The 16,308-nt window shown below is 40.6% G+C and overlaps 1 protein-coding gene across 5 annotated transcripts in view; it reads right to left on the bottom strand.

The window, feature by feature from the left end:
- Positions 1 to 2,464: 2,464 nt before the first annotated feature.
- The window catches only part of GARNL3 (GTPase activating Rap/RanGAP domain like 3), a 227,061-nt gene continuing 213,217 nt past the window's right edge, over positions 2,465 to 16,308 (bottom strand). For 4 of the 5 annotated variants that reach the window (XM_072631960.1, XM_072631959.1, XM_072631961.1 and 1 more), the window contains 2 exons: positions 12,765 to 12,882; positions 2,465 to 4,307 (listed from right to left, as the gene is read on the bottom strand). In XM_072631960.1, coding sequence (XP_072488061.1) covers positions 4,136 to 4,307; positions 12,765 to 12,882 — 290 coding nt within the window. In that variant the 3' untranslated portion in view covers positions 2,465 to 4,135. The remainder of the gene's footprint in view (positions 4,308 to 12,764; positions 12,883 to 16,308) is intronic. The other variant, XR_011972116.1, reaches the window with a different exon arrangement.

The raw sequence follows: 16,308 nt of genomic DNA, 5'->3' as shown, positions 1-16,308 counted from the left end.
TTTGTATTCTCTACACCTTTCAGTCACTTATGTGACTTATAAAGAGGTGCTGTGCGGTAGAATGTCATTTGTGAAAGCCTGGCTCTTGCCTTCTCAAGCCTTCATCCACAGTGCTGTTAGTATGTGGATTGTTCTCATGACATTTTTGGAGAAGGAAAATAGGCATTTGGGTTGATGGTTATTGGATATTTGGTTATTGGATATTTTCTTAGTCATTTAAAAAATGTCTGTATTTTTTTTCTCCAAGTGTTTAGTATCTTCCTTTCCCCTCTCCCGCATATCTTGAGAACTGAATTCTGTACCCTGTTATATTTCATCTTCTTGGTTTGGCTCAGACTGTTGAGATGCTTTTGGACTTAATTCTGTCATGCATCATACTGGTCTTCCCTCTGAACTTTGTGCCACCTGAATGTTCAATAAGTACGTCTTCATCCAGATTTCTGAAACAAGTATTAACTAGGCCAAGGCCGAGGCTGGAGCCCTGAGCCCTTGAGATTGACTTTAATCCAATATGTTTTGGACATGGTTGTTGCATTCTTAAGGTATGGTTATTGTACTAGCTTCATATCCATGTAATTGTACTATTACTCTTCTCATTTCCTAAGCTCATCTACTTTATCAGCTGTCTCATGTCCAGGTTTGTTTCATACATATACATATATATATATGTGTACATATACATATATATAGTGTGTACATATATATACAGTATGTATATATACATATACATGTATATACTATTCTGGATCAGTCATGTCCCTAATTCGTAAATTCACAGATTCAGAGCTGGCAGAGCCCTTAGAGATCATCTGATCTAACGCCACTGTTTATATAAGAGGAAGCAGGCTCAGAGAGATTTAAATGACTTGACCAGGGTCACAAAGGTAGAAAGTTAGAGGGGTCAGGATTTGAACTTATATCCTCTGACTCCAAAATCTGGTACTCTTTCCATTGTACCATGCTGCCTCCTCCAATAATAAATAATTCCATTAATGAATATAGTACCATTTAGTCAAATAAAATTTCTCTCCCTTAATTCTTACACAATCAATGTGCATGGTAGATAAATATCCAAGGTAGGCAAAGATGATATTCTGAGATAGGTCTAGTTTTCAATTGTATTATATTAGATAATATGAATCATATTTTTAATTATCATTCAACTACCCCCATTCCCCTTACAGTTTCTCTAATTTCTTTCCAAGCTAAATCATATGGTAACAAATGACAAAAAAAATTTCCCCCTCCCCGAAAGATCTAATTAGACACATGCTTTCACTTATAAAAGCTCCTGTTTTCTTCAGGAACTTACGTGGAGTAAGTAACTGAGGTGAATTTCAACATATCTTCAAAATTCTTTATTTTAGAAACATGAAATATTATCTACTTTATATTGCAAAACTCTGAGTACTTCATATTTAAAGATAGTAATTTGACACACCATGTGTGTAGTAATAACAGGTATACCACAGGTAAATAATTTTATGAAAAATGGAAATTCACCTGAGTTACTGACCTTCAGATTTTTCAGTGCTTTAGAACAAAGAACCATCCAGAACTTGTAGCCTAAAACTACAGCCCTTGTGCAGCACTTAGTAATTTTATGATTATTCACATAGAGTTGAATTTAGGTGATCTGCTATGCAGATTTTTGTTTTTGATCACCTGTTGTCCTCTTGGCACATTAGTTAGAAATCATATTTAATGCGGTCTATTTCCTCCTTTCTGCTACTAAAACCTCTCTCATCATGGTGTGCAGGTGATGCTGGGTTTTAGAAGGCTCTGCCATCTAGAAACTTGGCATGTCCTTCCAAGTTGGAAAGGCTTTTCTTAAGGGCCCAGCAACAGATACAGGACCAGCCAAGCTAATGGGAGAGAGGCTCAGCACCAGGGGTTGGCCGTTAGTTGAGGAATGTTTTTGGCCACAGCAACTACAAGAGCTAATGATCGGTTGCTGTATTGGCTTTCAGGCTGAAATGAAGTCCAAATAAAAATAACTCTTTGGGGCAGTTTTGCTATATGAGGGATCACAATCTGCATGGATAGAGGGAGAACCACAAGGATGAAATATGGATTCTTAAAATAAATATCAAATTGTTCTCAAGGACTGGAAATAAAACAATCCCAATCTCTCATGTTAGCTACTACTATAGCTTAAAGCATCTATTCCAGTTTTTTCTTAAAGCATCTGTTATCTTTCACTGTGTGAAAATGGCTAGGGATGAAAACAGCTTGTCACGTGTATGGTGGCCTCCTTCTGGCTTTCTTCCTCTGCATTACACTCAACTTCCCTCCCCCTGGTGTACTTCTCTCTGGTTTCTAAATGCTCCTTTGAATTTGTGACTCCTTCTCAAATACTCTGGCTCATCTGAGGCTTGTGATCCCTCCATGGAAACAACCTTTAGCAAATGCTTATTCTTACATAGCAGGATGAGGAGAAGCCAAAGTAGGAAAAATGACAGGATGAAGAAGATAAAAACAAGTTTATCATGTCTAGAAAATAGTTTTTAAAAACTATGATACAAAATAGGAGTCGGGGAGGTGAGCAGAAAATAATGGGATCCCTTTGGAGCACAAATGCTCTAAAAGCTAATGGATCAGTTCCTATTTTGGCTTTCAGGCTGAATCTATGCCTAAGTAAAAGAACTCTTCTCCTTGGTCTTGCCTTTGAAATGATTCTTTTCAACCATCGTTCATGCTCTGCCAAACAAAAATCTGGGCTTTCTTCTGGGGTTTAATACTGAGCTCATCATGCAGAGGTAAGGACTTTTCCAAGTAATCCATAGTATGCAAACTAGGGAGACAGTAATGATGTTGCATGTTTCCTTTTTGTTTTTATATTAAGGCTGTATCTCACAGGTTAGTGGGCTAAAAAGAACACTGTCGTAGCCTGGACTATAAAAACTGTAAAATCACTGACCTGTTATGTTTCTTTGAATCAATATATAAAGTAGGAAATCACCCTTTAGAGCTAGGTTTGGTGTGGTATAGACTATATCACTCTTGATGTAGGTGAATAGCAAAGGTCCACACGCACAAAAAAGGAAAGTAATCAGATGTACTGAAATCAAACGGGAAATGAAAGAAATTTGGCAACAGAATTGGAGAACTCAGGGGAGAGAGCACTGGGTGGTGGGGAAGGTGAGGAGGGGATAATCAAACTTTTATAACCAAAAAGATCATGTATATTTTAACTCCACCTCTACATATAATGCAGGCTTTCAAGGTAAAAGGCTGAAATTTCACCTTGAAATTTGTTATAACAACCCAGCCCCAAATTGTTCTTAACCTCTTATGCTAAGCTAGGGAGGAATGACAACATTATACATCTTTGCATGCATAAGTGGCAGATCCACCCTCTGGGTGGTGGTTAGTGAAAAGACAAGAAAATATGCACAATATTTCAAGATGACAGTTTTTTTCTTGACATTCTGATTTAAAAAAAAAAGAAATCTAACATAAAGACAAGGATACTAAAGAAAGGAAATCATAGTGTCTCTTGTTTTCAACAAATTCTCATTCTTCTGCATATCAGGAAGGCTACCTCTGAAATCCAGCCAATCAGCTTCCCTCTAAAGAATGGGTACAGAACTGGCGGAACAGGAAAACAACTGGTCACATCTTCATGTAACTGCATCACTTCTTTATATCTAATCATAGTGAAACTGAGTTATCAATAGGAGCAGGATTTCTTAGTTGTAGGAAGCAAAGCTAAAGAAAATTCTTATTTGTAATAAAATCAAATGACTTCTTTATAAAATATTTCTACGAAATACTTATAATGTGAAATAAATTAGAATTGTAATGAAAAATAATTGTTTATCTAAGTATTTCAAATATAAGAGGTTTGAGGTAAAGAAGAATGAATACTTTTATTTTATTAAAAGTTTCAATCTAAAACCTCAATGAAATCTACCACCTTTATTCCAAGAGGGGCTGATGGTACTTGAACTGGAAAAGCAAGGATCAAGATGGCACCAAATGTTGAAGAGTTACCCAAACTGGCCTAATATGCAGAACAGTTGGTCCAATAGATCAGTGACCGATTTTCCTCAGGAAGTGGTGTCAAAACGTTCCTAGAGAGTATAAACTGCTGTAAGAAAAATAAAGATGGCAAATATGATTAAGATTGTCTTTACTTCAAGTCAATAATATCTTCATCAAAGGAAGCTGTGAGCTGAAATGGGCTTCCAGAGGGTGGACTCCCCTCTCTGGTGGCCAGAGTATCAGGATCTGAACTTGTAGAAAGGAGACGCCCATCAGAGCTGTCTTCAAAAGCAGGTCTTTCAAAAGAACCTGATAGAATCCTATAAGAAAAGAGAGAGAAATTACTGTGTAAAATAACTTATCAGGTCAAGGTAGCTTTTAGCTTCCTCACTGGGGCATGATGGAGTGGGGACTGCTGTCTTACACCTGCCATGATAAGAAATCAATTTTTTTTCTCATCCAATTCTATGATAATTGCTGTAACTGACACTGAATTTAAGACATTCAATACTTTATATGTACATTATTTCATTTTAATCCCACAATGACTCTGTGAGGTAGTTACTGTAGTATCCCCATTTTACAAAAGGAAACTGAGGCCTAGGAAGGTTAATTGACTTGACCATGCTCACACTAGTGTAAGATAGAGGATCTGAATCTGGTTTTTCTGATTCCAAGTCCAGCAGTACACACTATGCCTCATTGCTTCTCTAGCCCAAACAGCTTTGGAAGTGTGCCAAGTATGGTCCAGTCTATAAATGACACTGACCTCATAACAGTCTAATCCATATACCCTTATCAGTCATAATTATGCAGGGGGTCATATGGAACAATTTCAGAGAAGAGATCCAAATGTTTATGACTACTCCATGTTCCTCCACCCCTTCACTCAGCCACAAAGGTGGTGGGGAGGGGTGCACAGGGACTTAGCGATGATGGAACCTGCCAGCTCTGAGTTAGATTTAGGCTCAGTGTAAGGAAAGACTGCCTAACTATTACAACTGTTGTTCTAAGTGTTGCCTTGGAAAATACACTTCCAGTATTTCACTGATCCTCCTAAAATAAGCTGTCCATTGCTGCCCACAAACCCAGAAGGGGTCTAACCTGGACAGGTTATAGCAGGATATTTCTCTTAATGTGGTTAAAAATTAGCTGTCATGTGACATACTGAACTTCTAGTGCACTAAAATGCCCAGATCATTTAACTGTGGTCTGCCCATGCCCCCAAAATCCTATCCTTGTGTGAGTTTTTCACCCTTGGCTGCTGGAACATGTGCAGGGGGCTGCAGCCTTGACCCAAGCACATAGTCTACATGCTCTCTCACATAGAGACTGACCTATTCCTGACCTGAGGCCATCCTACATCTTAGGGAATTATAGCTTATGTCTTCTAAGACCAATGATCGAAGTGTAATGGCATGAATAGGACACCACCCACACAGCTACTCTTGGATACACACACAGTCAGGACATACAGGGAGCAATTCCATGGAAACTGGTCCCCACTCATGTGTCAGGGTCAGTCAGCTGCATGGAGGGTTCTTGATCTGAGAGGTGAAGATGTGTAGCTGTGGAGGCAGTAGTAGCTACGGTGGTAACTGACTAGAGAGACATCCATTTCTGGGTCACAGAGCAGACTTCTTGTTACAGTAAGAGGAAAAAATAAAGGAGGCAGCAAGGCCAGTGTAGTCAGGGACAACACCAGGAGCAAAGTCCAAGACAGATATGTGAGTCAGATTTCAAAAGGGGGAACCAGATTGGGGTTTGGATGGGGGTAGAAGTAAAACTGACCCACAGATTCACAGCCATCAGAACTGACAGTTTGGTTGCTTCCACCCCAGGGCCATCAGCTTGGCTCTTTTTCTTCTTTCTTTTTGTTACCACAAAGAATGTTGCTAGGGATGGCTGGTTATATATAGGGCCTTTCTGTCATTGTCCTCCTTGGGGCATGCGTGGTAGTATGCATATGAACAATTCAGTGACTTTACTCGTGTAGTTCCAAACTGATTTTCAGAATGGTTAGATCAATTCACAATTCCATATTAGAGGTAGTGACAAAGTGGACACAGTGGGCAAAGTGCTGGGCCTAGAGACAGGAAGACCTGAGTTCTGATCCTGCCTCAGACACTGTGTGACCCTGGGCAAGTCATTCAACCTTTGCTCATTTTCCCCAACTGTAAACGGTGATAATAATAGCATCTATCTCACAAGGTTGTTGTGAGGATCAAATGAGATATTTGTAAAGCACTTAGCACAATGTCCGGCACATAGTAGGTGCTTATATTTCTGTAGCCTCTCCAACACTGACGGTTTCCATTTTTTAAAATTATTTTGGGCAAATTGAGGGTATGAACTGAAACCTCAGCATTGTTTTAGTTTGAGTTTCTCTTGTAATTAGTGGTTTGAAACAACAGTTCATATAATTATTCATTTACTTTTATTCTCCTGAAAACTAATATGAATATCCTTTGGCCACTCAAAGGATAGTTTTGAATATACTTTAGAGAAAGGGCTATTGTTCACTTTGTGACCTATCCAACAACATTTTACCCCTGTGGGTAGCTATCAATCTCTGTATCTTTGTCTAGGAAGGAATGATCTTTCCTTTCTCAAGTTTTTCTTAGTAATTTATCTGGACCTCTCCTTTGCATTTATCCCTTACTCCCACGTATCCCAGTTAAATGTGTACCTATCTTCCCCCAGATGCTATTTTTTTTTTTTTTTAGTTTCCAGTAATAAGCAGAGTGCTTTGCCTATAGCACTTGATAGGCATTGGTCACATTTGTTTAACGATAGATTCTGGAGTTTACCATCTAACACGCGGGTCCATTCAATTCCTCAACTTCTTTGAGTTTCATGAATGCCATCTTCCCCAGCCTGGCCATTCAGAGGCTTGTTCACTTCCACAGCACTAATAATGGCTCCACATGCAAGATTCTGATCTCTGAAATACTTTTCTCTGATTATAATTTCCTGTTTTTTTCTCCCGCTTCACTCTTCATGAATCTATGCATCAAATTCATCTCAACCTTACTCCCTCTTTGTTCTCCCCATCCACAGCCCTCTTCAGACTTCACTTTATTATACTCTTCACAGTCTTGGTTCTGTAGCCTGACACTTAAACCATGCACAGTCCTCTACCGCTGAATCTCTACTGCCCTTAGATCTTCTCTAATCATGAACGTTCAGTCTCTTCTTCTCTAACCAGGTACTTCTCTGTTTCTGTCTTGCAAATCCTTAGCTCTGGGTCATCCTATAATTCACTTTTTCTGCCCATGGATCCACTTTGTTTTAGTCATCATCGCAGGGTGAAGTCATGTGATCACACGAAGCCCATAACATGTTGATTGTATCTAACTTTAACCTCACCCTTATTACTCCTATTATTTATCCTGGATTGATTCTCTAGTAGCTATTCCAAACCTTCTAACTCTTTTTTTGTCCTCAACTCCACTTTCACTGTCCTTTTTCTCAGTTGAACTTGCTTCCTATTTTACTAAGAAGACTGAAGCCATACAATGTGCACCCCTTCATATCCCTTCCTCTCTACCCAAGCCAAATCTACATTACCCAGCTCCTCTTCCTTCTTTCCTTTGGACTCCTTGAGTGGAGGGACTTTTTTTTCCTGCTGCTGCTGATGTTGTTTTTTGCCTTTCTTTGTATCTCTGGTATACCACTTAACACAGTGCCTGGCACTTAGTAGGCTCTTAATATATATTTGTTGACTGAACCTGGACTTCATAAAAACATAAGGTCAGTAGAGAATATCCTGGGACAGGACATTAGAGCAGGAAGAGATAGTTAACCCAAGGAAGCTTCACATGTGATGAGTTATACCCTAAGATATAAAATGCTTACGTAGCACTTTGTCAGTAACTATCATTGTTCTACCATAACCATTATACAGTGATTGGATGACATCCTCCAGTGTGTTAGAGCAGTATACTGGAGACTACACCTCCGTTACACTTCCCCACCCCCCAAAAGGCTGAGATCCTCAGTTTTTGCATAAAATGTAAGTGAGGCAACCACTCTGAGAATAAAGGTTGTGTGTTCTAGATGCAGAAGCACCAGCACCTGGATGGTGAGAGGCAGGGCAAGGAGGAAGCAGATTTCTGTTCATCTTGCTCAAGCGTATCTGGGGATGTACTAATAACAAATATCCTTTGCCTGGGCACCTTGTCTTCTTACTGTACCCTATCACTTTAAGTGAAATTACTTTTGTTTTAATTGGGTATATATACTTATTCTTTTGTGAAATACAGATTCAATCCAACAGAAGACTTAAAAATTTACATATCCAGCCCTGATCTGTCTTATGAGCTCAAATTTTGCATTTGTAGCTGACATCCGGCTGTTGCCACCTAGATATCCTCTTGCCAACATCTTAAATTTTGCATGTCCAAACAGAACATATTGTTTCTCCCCTGGAAACTTACCACTCTTTCTGACTTTCCTAATTCTGTTTATGGCAATGCTTTCTTTCCAGTCATTCAGGTTTAAAACATCAGTCATCTTTGATGACTCACAGAATCTAAAATTCACAGGATCTAAGAATGGGAAGAATTGTCTCCTTTCTCTACATTGTTGACTCCTCACACACTCTCTCTCACCACCTCTCTCCCACCCCCATCCAATCTGTTGCCAAGTTCCTTATAACACCTCTTGCAAATGCTCCCTTTGGCTGATGCTGCCACCATGCTGGTGCAGTTCCTCACCATTTCAAATCTGAATTACTGTAACAGTCTGCTAACTGGTCACTCTCCTTCAAGTCTTTCCTCTCTCTGTCATCTACAAGATTAAGTATAAAATCCTCCATTTGGCATTCAAAACAGTTTACAACCTAGCCTCTTCTCCTTCCAGTCTTATTTCCCTCTCTCTCATTACCGTGATCCAGCGACACTCTCCTTGCTGCATCTTGCACAAGACATGCCCCCTTCAGGCTGGGTGCATTTTCATTGGCTGTCCTCCAGGACTGGAATGCTGTCCCTCCTCATCTTGGCCTCATGGGCTCCTTGACTTCCTTCATGTCCCATCTAAAATTCCATCTTCTACAGGACACCTTTCCTGATGTAAGTACCCCACCTCTGTTGATTATCCTTAATTTATCTTGTATGTATCTTGTTTGTGGTTTTCATGTTGTTTGCTTATTAGACTGTGAAGGACCATCTTTTGCAGTTCTTCTTATCCCTGGTACTTAATATAGTGCCTTAGTCATGGTCCTCTTTGAGAACAAAGGACAAACACAACATCAACAGCAACAACAACCTAGTAGACACTTAATACTTATTGACCAACATCCTCTCTCAGTGATCTCATCAGCTCTGATGTCTTAAATTACCATCTCAATGCAGATGACTCTCAAGCTACATATATCTAGCTTTTATCTCTCTCCTGTCAGGTATGGGTATATCATTCGGATGTGCTGTTGAAATCTTAAACTCCACATGCCCCAAATGAAACATATTTTCTTTTCCCTAGACCAACCCCTCCTCCAAACTTCCCTATTTCTGTTGAAGGCAGTATCATACTACCAGTAACCCAAGTTCACAATCTCAGATTCATCCAGGACTCTTTCCTCTACTTCATTTACCACGTACAGTCAGTTGTTAAGTCTTGTGGCTTGTACCTCTATCTCCCAGCATAATATGAGCTCTTTGGTTTTCATTTTTGCATTGGTATCCCCAGCACCAAGCATACAGTAAGTATTTAATTAATGTCTGAGGCAGCTAGATAGAGCACCAGGCCTGGAGTCAGGAAGACCTGGATTCAAATCCAGGCTCAGATACTTATAGCTGTGTAGCCCTGTGCAAGTCATTTAACCCTGTTTGCCTCAGTTTCCAAACCTCAGTTTGCCTCAGCTGGAGAAGGAATTGGCAAACCACTCCAGTATCTTTGCCAAGAAAACCCCAAATGTGGTCACAAAGAGTTGGACATGACTGAAAATGACTGAACAAAAGCAATGAATGTCTATTGGATAGGACTGCAGGTAGCTCTGACCAAATCTTCCCTTTATAACATACCATTGCCTCTAATGGTGCCTATGGGAGCCAAGCCATAGTACATTCCAAACACTAGCTCTTCAAGTACCAGAAGACTGCTATCAAATCCCCCACAAGTATCCTCCTAAATATTCTAATACCTTTCACTCAACCTGATATATGATGGTCTCTCTTCCTCTCATCATCTTATTTTCTCTTTTCTGAAAGAGTTCCAGCTTGTCTATGCACATCTTAGAGCATGTTGCCCATTACTGAACCCAGGACTCCACATGGGGCCTGGTCAGGGCAGGGAAACTTTGGGATCTCCCTTATAGGGCAGCCAAGGCTAGTCCCAGCTGTCTTGTTTGCCATATCACACTGTTGACTCATGGTGAATTTGTAGATCACTCAAATTTTAATTCCATTTAGCAAACATTTATTAATGGCTACTATGTGCAAGGCATAGGGCTTGGTACTAGGATGCAGACCAAACAAAATAGTCCCTTCTTTTGAAGGGCTTACATACCACTGAGAGGAAACAACATATACACAGGTAAGCAAATACAAAATGTATACAAGGTAAATGCTAAGCAGCTTTTCTAGAAGGAGGGAGGAGGTGCTGATAGTGGGGAGAATTAGGAAAGACCTCTTGTGAGGTAGCACTTGGGCTGAGCTATAAGATGAGTGATTCCAAGGGATGGAGATTAGGAGAATAGGCAGAAGCTGGAGAAAGGCATGAAGGCAAGAGGTGCAGTGTCATGTAAAGGGAATGGCAAGTAGACTGAAACGTGCCTGGCTGAAACTAGCTGAAATGTAGGGCACAGAAGGTGGAGTGATATAATCAGCCCCCCAAAATAGATCATGTCTATATAGAAAAGGCTTTAAACGTTAGAGAGGAGCTCATATTTTATTCTGTATTTGAAGTTAGATTATCTATACTCAGATTTTAGCTCTGTTGTTTGCCACCTTTAGTTCAACAAACATAGGGTAAGTATTAGCTATGTGCCAGGAACTCTGATCTTCAGAGATGAGAAATGAAGAAATACCTGCCCTCAGTGGGTTACAGTTTGATATGGAAGATATGATCAATTTGTGATAAGCACGGCATGAGGCAGTGTGGCATACCACTGGATTAGAGAGTTTAGAGGCAAAAAGGAAGGGGGAGAAAATCGAGTTCCAGTGAGGTAATGTGAATGAAAACCTGATTGGCAGGACTGCAAGATGGGAAAAATGGCAGAATTATGGTGTCCTTCCTGTCCTTTTAGTAACAAACCTGCTTTATGTATTACTGCCAGCTACATTGTAGCAAGAGGTCAGCAACTTTGACATCTTCTGTCTCAAGGTTGGGATCTTTGGGCAGGCCATGAGAAGAGGGAGCCAATGGGCCCCATTTTCTATGTTCTGATAAGGGGTATCCTCTGACCTAGTATCAGCTTCCAGTCCTCTGTGCTATATGATTGGTAAACTAACCTTTGTATGTGTGTGCCATAGATTGCTACAGCCTACGACAGGGAACAGTGTGAGAGTGAGATTCTAGTGAACAGAATATTGAAATTTTGGTGAAATTTGGTACATTTAGGATCATAAAGCAAAACTGATTGAGAAAGATGCAAGCTTCCACCATAGTTTTTCTTAATATATAGAAACTAGATGACTCTTTCTCCATTCTCTGATCCCATCCTGTTCAATGCATTTGTGCAGGCCATCCCCTGTACCTAAATTGTACTTCCTCCTGATCTCTGGCCATTATATTCTCTTACTTTAAGACCTATTGCAGATACCATCTCTTCATTGCACCTCTCCCTTCTCCTGCAGCTAGGCCTGATTTTTGCCTCTGAGATGTAGTTACTGCTGCCAGATACCATGGTATTGGTGCCTTCAAAGGGTCAGAGATTGTAGACTTAGAGCCAGAAGAGACATCAGGCATCACTTCATCTGGTTGTCTAGTTTTAAAGATGAGGAAGTAAAGGGTAGGGAGATCTAGTGACTTGACCAAGACACAACAGGCAGAAAGCAGCAGGCCTAGGATTTGAATCTGGGTCATCTTCCTCCAGAGTCAGTGTTTTGTCTGTTACACCATATTGATGGGCTTCTCTGCCATCTTTATCTCTCAGAAGGGATTATCAGAAGGAGTGAACAAGGACATTTCTTCTGATATTTAATTCCTTTTGGCAAGTCAAATTTCAGAGCAAAATGATGTGGTAAGACAGATGATCAGACAGGCACTAAAAATCTCAACTTCATCTGTCAACCAGTCAAAACCAATTTTAATCTAATCAGTTTTAATCACATACTAGGTGAAATGTTACAGCGGACTGCTCAGGTGTGGTAGGAGTGAGAGAGGGAGATGTTTTATGTAGTTTCTTTTTAAGGAATCAGGGAGGCCATTCTCAGGAGTTTATTTGACTTCCTTGTCACTTATGGGATAAAAGGTCCAGCATATGGGAAGCTGATATTGGAGGTTCTAGTACAATGGCCATAGTTCTGATAGAAGCCTTTCTGACCTAGCCTGGCTAGTTGTCATGGTGAATGTGGAGGTAGGGGAGAATAGAGTTTGACTTGAATTAGTATCCTTGCAAATAGGTAATATTCCATCTATGTATTTATTTTTGTCCTTAGCACCTAGTACACCACCTGGCACATATAGTATGAGCTTGACAAATGCTTGACTGATTTTTAACTTTAGGAATTGCATCATTTAAGTAGCATTGTTGTTGCATTTTAAAGTTCATGAGTACCTTATCTCATTCTAAACCCAATACTAAATCATTGGACTGGCGCAGGGTATCAGGTTACCTGTCGCTGCTTGTTGACCTCACTGCTCCCTGCTTGGGCTCCCCTTCTAGCTGCTTTCGGGATGTTGTCTTCTGCTTTGGTGGTCCTTCAGACCTGGGTCCTACTTCATCGGAGAGGCCTACACCCAAGGGAAAAGATTAGTTCACAGGAACACAGAAATAATCTCAAGATCAGGGTTACTACATGATCCTTGATCAGAACCCAAGCCAACTACTAAGTAGTTGATGAATAACATTTGATTTTCTCTGATCAGTTCTTGTGTATTAGAACAATGACAGGTCATTGGTTCCTAAGGGGCTTGCCTATGTAAAAGTTAGGGAGACTTAATTGTCTTTAAAATATTGCCAAAACAACTCTGCAGGCCCTCATATACATTCACAGACATTTCATGGCTGCTTGATTCTCCCTCTTCACATTATCACAGAGGAAAGGAAAAGCACAGCTGTAACAGTCCCAGATTAAAGGATGCCTTCACCACACAGCATTATGGGCTGTCACTGTCACTGGCAAATATTCCACTCTCTCCTCTCCTTTCATAACCATAAAAGTCTAGAGATGTTCAGCAATAGAGTCCCAGAGTTGCCAAGGCCAGATCACAACCACCCAGCCCAGAACTTGACCTAGACTCGGTGACCCAGGCATTTTTCCTGTCCTCTTCACTGCTCCCCCCAGCCCCCAACTCTCCTGTGTTTGAAGAAAGAATATGCTGAAGATACTGATACCCTTCTTAGCATCAACCAATTCAACAGCCCTTCAACACAAAATTTTCATGGTTAAGGTCCCCAAACAGTTGGTACTTCCCTTTATTTTCTGGCTCCTATTTTCTCTTGCTCCCCTAACCTTTGTACTTGAGAGTTGCTGTTTGCTGGCAAAAATACCTCTCTAACCTTCTCATCTCCATGTACTTTCAACTCTACTCCTCCCATGCCCTCCCCTTTTATTATGGCCCCTGGAATATCTACCACATTATTAGTAAGTTTGCCTTCATTTTAGAACTCTTCCTTTCATGTTCTTTTCATCCTCTTGTTCTCATACAGCTTTCTCCAGAAGAAACTTCATCCCTGGTCACCTTCTTAGTGCTAGCTGCTCTTTACTTCCAAAACACTGGGCCAGAAGGAGGAATGGGCATGTTTAGGGTTTCCTGTGGCTGCCTCCAGCCCATTCTTCTGTTATTACTTTGTATCTTTCCTTTATGGTTAACTACATCCACCTATAACATGCACTCCAGAGACTTATGTAAAAATCTACTGGCTTCCAGGCTATTTCTTTCTTATAAGGTTTAGTACCTGGGTCTCACAGTCTTCCTCTCCTTTCTAACCACTTCTCTCCTACTTGGGGACTTAAATATACACAATGATATCCCTTCAAACATGTCTCACTCACCCTAGTTTATTCCTCTCTTTGATTTTTATGTCTTTTCCTCATCACAGCTACCTATATATCTTGCTATCAACACAGATTGTAGAAGCTCCATCATTCTGGACTTTGAGATATCCTTTTCTGACCATAATTTGTTATCTATCCATTTCTCCCTGGCCACATTCTTCTATTCTTCATCCTCCCAGTCTCCTTTAGTCATTCCACACAGGTTCTGGTTCTTCTTGTCTCACATTCCTACCTCAACAGCCTTAACCCAATAATTAACCAATTCAATTATACATTGTGCACCACCCTTGAATGCCTTGGTCCTTTGTCATCCAGACATTTTAGGTTCACTCTATCCTCCATCCTTGTTGTTCCCACTAAATGTCCTTTTGTCTCCCTGTGTAGCTGAACTGCCCAATACAATGTTATCTAATCTCTACTGGGTCATATTCCTTCCGGATTTATCTTCTGCTCTGGGGATCCCCATCTAGCTATCCCAAATCTCTTATCAAGCACCTAGGCCCCACTCCCCACTCTTATCCAAATGACCGTCTCTCCTACTTGACTGAGAAAACAGAGGCCATCTAATGGGCTCCCTCAACTTCCCTTCTTTACCTTCTAAACCTTTACCAATCCTCTACTTCTCAGTCCCCATCTTTGATTAAAAAAAATGGCTTTTTCTCCTTACTAAAGCCTAAACCTTAGTGCCCTCAATCCACTCCCATCTCCTCTCCGGGAGCCTACCCCATCATTTATGTATTTTTTTTCTTGGTCTAGGTCTCTCTTGTCTCCAAACTCTCCTTATCTACCACCTACTTCCCCAAGGCCTGTAAGTATGGTGAAGTCTTCCTTATATTAAAAAAAAGAAACCCAAAACATACCTTTCACTTGACCTTCCCCCTACCCTCAAACCGTCATCCAATATCTCTTACCCCTTTGACTACCGAACTGCTAGAAAGAGTTATCTACACGCATAAACTTTTTTTCCTCACCACTTACTTCTCAATCCTTGTAATCTAGACTGGCTTCTGTTCCCAGCACTTGATTAAAACTGTTCTCTCAAAGGTTAACAATGAGCTCTTAACTGCTAAGCTTGGTTGCCTTTTCTCAAATCACATGTGCTTTTGACACTAATGATTGCTTCTTCTGTCTCCCTTGTATTCCATGCTATTACTTTCTCCTGGTTTTTCTTCTACCAGCCTGACCATTCTTTCTCAGTCTTGTTTGCTGGATTATTATTAATTTTTTATGTCCTAAGGGCATTCAGCCCTTATCTTTACTCTGAATTTAGTCTTCCTGCATTTAAATTAACAAGCATGAAATATAAACTTCCTGTTGGATACCTCTATCTGGATGAGTCATTTGTATATGAGAATAAAAATTCCAAAGCAGAACTCATCATCTTCTCTCCTGAATCCAACCCTTTCTTTAAAGTTCCCTATTGCTTTTGAGGGTACTAACCCTGAAGTCATCTTTGATGCTTTCCTTTTCCTCACCCCTTCCTATCTCCAATTAGTTGATACATATCATTGATTCTAAATTCATCACTTCTCTTGCATCCACCACCTTCTCTCCACACGCACAAACATGGCCTTATTTCATGTATCGGTCACCTGACACTTGGTAGAGAGACAGCATGATACAATGGATAATACTGGATCTGGAATTACAAAACCTGAGTTTGAATCCCAGCTCTGCTCTATGACCTCAGATAATTCACATCTGGATCTCAGTTCCTTCCTCCTTTGTAAAATTGGCCTTGATAGCTTTTAGGGTTCCTTCCAGTTCTGAATCTGTGTTCTTATGACCTGTACTACTGACACAACCTAACTGGTGTCCCTGTTTCCACACTCTCCCTCTCTCCAGTCACTCACCCCATAGCTGCCAAAATCATCTTCCAAGGGCACAGGCCTGGCCCTATCACTCTCCTCTTTAAAAACCTGCCCTGGCTCCCTCAGTGTGTAGGCAATGCCAGGTACTGAAGGGCCTCCATAATTTGGCTTTCTCCTTCCTCTCTAGTCTCATTTCATCTTCCTCCCTTCTGCCCACTCAATGCTTCTAACAAACCGGACTCCTGGCTGCTGCTTCCTAAACCAGACAGTCAATCCCTAACCTCTGAGTGTTTTCTTAGGCCCAGAGTGCACCCCTTCTTAACCATTTTCCTCTTGGGATCCTTATG

The sequence above is a fragment of the Notamacropus eugenii genome, chromosome 1 (assembly GCF_028372415.1).
Source record: "Notamacropus eugenii isolate mMacEug1 chromosome 1, mMacEug1.pri_v2, whole genome shotgun sequence".
In the NCBI taxonomy this organism is placed as follows: domain Eukaryota; kingdom Metazoa; phylum Chordata; class Mammalia; order Diprotodontia; family Macropodidae; genus Notamacropus; species Notamacropus eugenii.
This window is presented reverse-complemented; position numbering and strand designations above follow the sequence as displayed.